The following is a 6,326-nucleotide window of genomic DNA, read 5'->3' on the forward strand; positions in this document are numbered from 1 at the left end:
GACACAGCACCCAAGACGCCGCGTCAACGAGTCGCCAGTGCCGACGCTGTTACTGGAACGCCCTGCGTCCCTCACGTGCGGCGGTGGTCCTGGCCTCGCTGAGCATTCCGTCGACTTACCAAATACGGCCACTTCGCAGGTGCTTGGAAAATGCAGAAGCCACATAGTGTTGCACTTGCCACTCAGAAGCACCCCCGTGGGCCGTCCACGCTCGACCGCAAGACACAGCAATGTGATCCCCAGCACGAGGCACCAGGCAGACTGCCTGGGCTCAGCCCGGGGTGGCTTCTCCGTAGCTGTGTGACTTTGGACAAATTCCTTAACGTGCAGTGCTAGTGGAAGACGTACCCCACATTTTCAAAGCACGGCATGCGGAAGGCACGCTAGGCTTTGCCTGTCTTTCCCCGGCATCGAGGTTAGAGTCCCACCCCCACCTGGGACCTGACCCAGCCGCCGTTGGCAACTAACAACATACGTGGCACAGCCGGCTGGGCGCGGTCGGAGCGTAGAGGCTTCAGGCCCAGAATACACGATTCTGTCTTGGAAAAGCTAACGAGCGCATTTAGGGTGAAATCCATGTCTTAGGCATCACTAGCACTAAATAAAATGGGTGATGTTTGGCTTATTTTAACAGGGTTTTGATCACCACACATCTCATTTCTCTTTGCTAAAGTATAATTCAAATGTTGACCAATATTCAGATAAAATCAATGTCTATCTTTAGAACCTAACAAATAGCCCATGAAGGGACCTGTCTTTGAAAGTAAAATAAATGAGTAAAGCTTCGTGAAGAATACAGCTGAGAAATCCAGCAAATGTAATTAAATTACACTTTTCACTTTTCAGGCGTGTCACCTGTAGCAGGTGGCTGACCGTTCTCAGGAAGAGTAAGTCAGTACCTTTAACCCAGAACCGTGCTTTGAAAATGTGAGGAATATCTGCCAGATTCCAGGCCTTTAAAAAGCCTTGATACAATGTTAGTATTTGTTGTTCTATCTTCTATATTTTACTATGTATTTTTAAATTTTCAAGTTGTTAAAGATAAAAAAAAAAAAAAAAACATCCAGGGAGGTAAGCTGGCCGACATAACTTGAACCAGGAAATTTTCAGCTTATTCTTAAACAGCTGAACAACCCGTTCTTGACATTGGCGGTTTATCCTCTGATTCGTCCTTGGTGGCACATTTAATGAGCCAGCCTGAGAGCATCTTGGAATTACCAAAAATGTGGATGTGCTCCTTTAAGAGAACCTCAAAGGGTGTTACGGGTGTCGACACAACTCTCTGGACATGGTCGTTGTTAGTCACCTGCTGGTGGCACATCTTAGTTAGAAAGGACGCCAACCCACTGCTGAGTCCGTGTGTGACGATGGCCAGGAACAGCTCCACGGCTGGGAACCCTTCTCGGCTATGCACACGACAAAGACACTGTCCCTTTCCCGCTCCGTCTGTCATATGCGCTCGCTTGCCCAACGCCAGCCCCTGGGCAGCTGTGCCAGTGACTGGATTCTAAACTTTGCAGCTGAGAAGACCCTGCTCCATTGTCCTGGCGACCACTGGGGGGGTTCTGCTGTCACGAGCACTGGCTCTCCATCATGGCCCAGGCGCCGAGAAGTAGCAGGTGACTGTGTCCTCACTCTGCACATACAGAAGGGGGCATTCTACCCCAAAGTGTGACGAGGACTCGGCGAGCTGGCCCACAGCCTGGTTTTGTGTGGGAGTCGCGGGTGGCCCCAGCAGCTGCCACCCCCGAGTGCTCGCCATGGCCCAGGCACTAGACGAAGCAGCTGTGAACCCGCAAGGCCCAGGAGTGAGGTGGTGACGCCCACGCAGGCCACCCGCGCTCTGTGTGTTCATAACTAGTGCCACAGCGCCACCCACAGGTGGGCACTCTGGTGGCCTGGTCCGCCAGCCAAAGGAGGGACATGCCACGCCCCGGTGGCCAAGCAGGTGTGCGGGGCCTGCTGCGGGGCCACGGGCACCACGCCCTCCTTCGGGAGCTGGCAGGGTCCCTGATGCCATCTCTGAGGGGCAGGTTGGCCTGGCTCACGTGCCAGCCACACCTTTCCGTTCCCCTGCCACCCGTCCGGAGAGCCACACTGGAGGGGACGTTTAGAAAAGAGCGATGAGTGACATGCACAGCGAAGAACTCGGCAAACGGACTTGCTGGGTGGACGCAGGCGGCAGCACGCGGAGGAAGAAGGGGGCAGGGAGGTGACCGCGCTGATGCCCATGGGCCCCTCCGCTGGGCGCTCTATTTCTTTCTGTACCATCCTGTGGTTTTCCCAGTGAGGTCCCGCACGCCTTTCGATGGCTGCCCCTAGGCACTTGCTTCTGCTCTTCCATTTCTGTTTCTTGGGAGGAACTGATTCCGCTCGTTCGTCTTGCTTCGGCAAGCTCGCTGGCTTCACAGACCAGTTTGCTCATCTCCCCGCCCCCCGCCCCCCAGGAAGCTGCACTGCACCCGGAACTACATCCACCTGAACCTGTTCCTGTCCTTCATCCTGCGGGCCATCTCGGTGCTGGTCAAGGACGAGGTGCTGTACTCCAGCTCGAGCACGCTGCACTGCCCGGACCAGCCGTCCTCCTGGGTAAGGCCGTCCCTGCGTGCGTGCGCATGCGTGGAGGGGCGTCCCTGCGTGCGTGTGCGTGCGTGGAGGGGCGTCCCTGCGTGCGTGTGCGTGGAGGGGCGTCCCTGCGTGTGCGTGGAGGGGTGTCCCTGCGTGCGTGCGCGTGCGTGGAGGGGCGTCCCTGCGTGCGTGCGCGTGGAGGGGCGTGCGTGCGTGCGTCTGCGTGGATGGGCGTTCCTGCGTGCGTGTGCGTGGAGGGGCGTCCCTGCTTGCGTGCGCGTGCGTGGAGGGGCGTCCCTGCGTGCGTGCGCGTGCGTGGAGGGACGCTTTCACCAGCGCCAGCTCCAGCCCGCTCCGCTCCGCTTTTCTCACCTCTGACCCCATGGCTCTCCGTGGTGAAGTCCACAGCTGGTGCACAAGGTCCGGAGGTCCTGGCCAGGGGGAGGGGCTCAGAGCGGGATGGGCAAGAAGCAGGCGGGTGAGCGGGCCCCAGGCTGGGAGGTGGGGCGTGAGCGCCGAGCCCACCGGAGTCCCAGTGCCTGCTGGAGGCGCCAGCAGGAGTGGCCAGCGGCAGCCCGGCTGGGAAACTGATGCGGATGGGGCACAGTGCTGCCGCCGCCCCCAGAACCGCCCAGGCTCCCAGGGGCAGGCGCCTCCACGGCCGCGAGAGGAGGTCACCTGGGCAGCACCTGCCGGGAGCCCTTGTGACTACGGAGACGCTTGGGCTGGCATTTGACAGGAGACCAGGTGTCCACGGACGCCACGTGCCGTTCTGTGCCATGGTTCTGCCCGTGGCGTGGTCAGCGGGTCTGCAGGATTGACTTCCGTCGAGTCTGGCAACACTGAGCCGCCATCCACAAGCCGCCCGAGGGTTTTCCCTGCACAGTGTCACTGGGAGCCCTGCCAGGCGCTGGGGGCCCTGCGCCATCCGATTTGATTGGCGCCTCTGCAGCTAGCTCCTCTCACCTAACTGTGTGGACCCTCGGCTGGCTCCGCTCAGGACGGGTCAGGTGTGACGGACGTCGGCTCCCACGGGCCAGGACGGGTCGGGCGTGACGGACGTCGGCTCCCACGGGCCAGGAGGGGTCGGGCATGACGGACGTCGGCTCCCACGGGCCTGCAAGCACATGCATTCTGGGGAGAACTGGCTCCCGATGCGCGTGCACTGAATTGATAAAAGGGGCCCGATGCGATAAGGAAGATGTGCATGCGGCCAGCCCCACCCTACATGGAGGCCAGTGTCCCCACGGGGCTGAGCCAGGAGCAGGGACGCACGTTCCTCCCGGAAAGCCCCATCACGCCCTTGGAGAGCTCTGCCCCAAGAAGCCCCTTCTCACCTAGTTATTAAGGACTAGGGACCCGGCGTTTGCCCTGGAGCAGCGCCGTCATCGCTGTCCTGCTGCTAGACAGGGCCACTGCCCCTGCCTGAGGGATGGCAGCGCTCAGGCTGACTCCTGCCATGGCCCCATGGGGACCACTGACCCCGCCATGACCTGTGCTTGGGACGCCCAGCCTGTCTGCAAAGGCACCGCTGGTGGGTGCCCGGTGACCTTCGAGACAGTCTGTGCACTTTGTGAGGGAGGCCACGGAGCTGAGGGGACCCCACGATGGGCCAGGCCTCACGGCTGGTGGGCTCGCGCTCAGGGCTCCGACCTCAGCCCTGCATTTCGCAGCCCCGTCCTGAGGACTGAGGTTTGGGAAGTAGGGAGCAGGAGCCCCGTGGTCCCCAGAGCTGTAAGTGCAGATGTCACCATGAGAGGGGGCTGGGAGGACACAGTTGTCCCATTGTCCCCTCCAGGAGGTTGTGAGAAAATTTGTCAGCCAGAAGCCTAGTCAGACCGAGCACGGGGAGCGAGGGGAAATGTCCTTTTTTTCACTCGAGTTTTTGGGACATTTTTGTTCCCAACTTGGTGTAGTCAAACATTATTCTCCCAAGCAGAACACCTGGGCAGCCCCCAAGCAGGGGCATAGGTCCTGGAGGATGTGACAGAGCTTCTTTTCTACCCAGAGAGGGCTTCTCGCCAGGGCTGGCCACCCCTTCCCTGGGCCTGGACAGCGTGGGGCCCTGGGGTCAGCTCCGGAGGGGAACGGGGCACACAGGCAGTCTGTGCCCTCAAGCTGCCCGGCCCGGCCAGCCCACAGCCCAGGTCAGAACGGGCCTGCCGGGAGCTCAGCGAGTGACAGCTGTCAGCACGCACAGGCGCTGACCCGCACACACAGGCACACGTGTGCAGCACACACAGAGGGTCACACCCTTCAGAGGCTTCCGCCCTGTGTAGGGTCCACTCTGGAGGGGCTGCTGGCTCAGGACCCCGTGTCCCGAGGGCAATGCAGCTGTGGAAAGGACAGAGGCGTTGCCATGTGTGCGTCTCTGCCGCCTGGTGCTCACCTCTGGCCCCGGGGTCAGGCCCACCTGGGTGCCCGCCTGCCCCAGCATCGGGCACTGTCCTCCTTGCTCCTGAGCGGCAGCTCCTCACTCACGGGAACGCTCCAGGGCCCGGGGACAGGCACTTGGTGTGGCACCCAGCTTACTCCTGGGGCCTTGGAGGCCGCGGTCTGACCCTGACCCTGAGTCTGACCAGGACACAGAGCCCCCGCCCCTCCCCCTGCTCAGGGCTGTTAGGCCCCTCTGCCTCCTGCAGCAACCACTGTGGCCTGGAGGAAACCACCAGATGGCTGCCTGGGGTCGGCCTCCCGCAGGAGCCCCTGGCCGAATGCAGGGCGCACGCCCCTCAACGCCCCCCCAGGTGCGGTGGGGGAGGGGACAGGCCTGGTGGGCGACCTGCCGCTAACGCTAACGGCCAGCTGGCCTGGGCCCAACTCTGGCGTGCTGTCCGGGTGGTCCCAGAGGCTCCGAGGGACGCCGCTCGTGGTCAAACTGAAGATGACGACATCGGCAGAGGGCTTGTCACTCCCCAGACCTCCGGTCCCCACAGCGCATTGATGGTGGACGAGCAAGTGGAGGGAAATGCAGAGACAGCATTTTCACAATCTCACCACGAAAACGGAGTTGTCCTGAGCACACTTCTCCCGCATGGCTTTCCCTCACGCAGGACATTGAGGACACCCTCCAAGCCCCCAGCACGGGTCCGGTGGGGTGCGACGCGTGTGTCTGACCAGCCCTTGGACTGCGCACGTCACTCACACGTGCCCTGGTGCAGAGCTGCTCCCGCTTCTGCAAGACGGAGCTCGGGAGTGACACTGTGGGCTCGAAAGGTGCACGTGTTTCAGCTCGTGCCAAACACGGCCGATGCTTCCAGAACACAGAAACCGGACGCCTGTGCCAGCAGCGTGCGGGCAGCACCCACCGTGAGCTCCGCGGCTTTGCCCTCCGGTGGGCCGACCGCCGCCTCACACCCAGCACGGTTTCCGTGACATTCAGACGAGCCGCGAGTCTGCTGGTTGGTCCCCGTTTACGTGGCTGTGTGGTCACTATGCCCTTCCGCATCCGGTGGCCGTCACAGTGCTCGGTGGGTGACGCCCCAGGGTGCGGCGTCAGGGAGGAGTGGCCACTGCCTGTCACCTGTGCTGTCCTTAGACCGTGGGCGGGAAATGTGGAGCGGGCAGCGGAGGGCTTGGGGGCGGGTCAAGGCATAGCATCCGGGAGGTCCAGTCAGCGCTCCTCAGCCCTGGCCGTAGCGCGTGTCCTGTGCACATCGCCCCGGACACACCTCCACACACACGCACACACACACACACACACAGCGGATCTGCACGTGTGTCTGTGCGTCGGCGTGCTAGTCAGGGGCGGCCCGTCT

The 6,326-nt window shown here is 61.7% G+C and overlaps 1 protein-coding gene across 1 annotated transcript in view; it reads left to right on the plus strand.

Moving 5' to 3' along the window:
- VIPR2 (vasoactive intestinal peptide receptor 2) overlaps positions 1-6,326 on the plus strand; it is a 40,585-nt gene that overhangs the window by 22,452 nt on the left and 11,807 nt on the right. Inside the window, exon 7 of the mRNA XM_015587633.2 lies at positions 2,448-2,589. Coding sequence (XP_015443119.1) covers positions 2,448-2,589 — 142 coding nt within the window. The remainder of the gene's footprint in view (positions 1-2,447; positions 2,590-6,326) is intronic.

Source organism: Pteropus alecto, unplaced genomic scaffold (genome assembly GCF_000325575.1).
Source record: "Pteropus alecto unplaced genomic scaffold, ASM32557v1 scaffold320, whole genome shotgun sequence".
Lineage (NCBI taxonomy): Eukaryota > Metazoa > Chordata > Mammalia > Chiroptera > Pteropodidae > Pteropus > Pteropus alecto.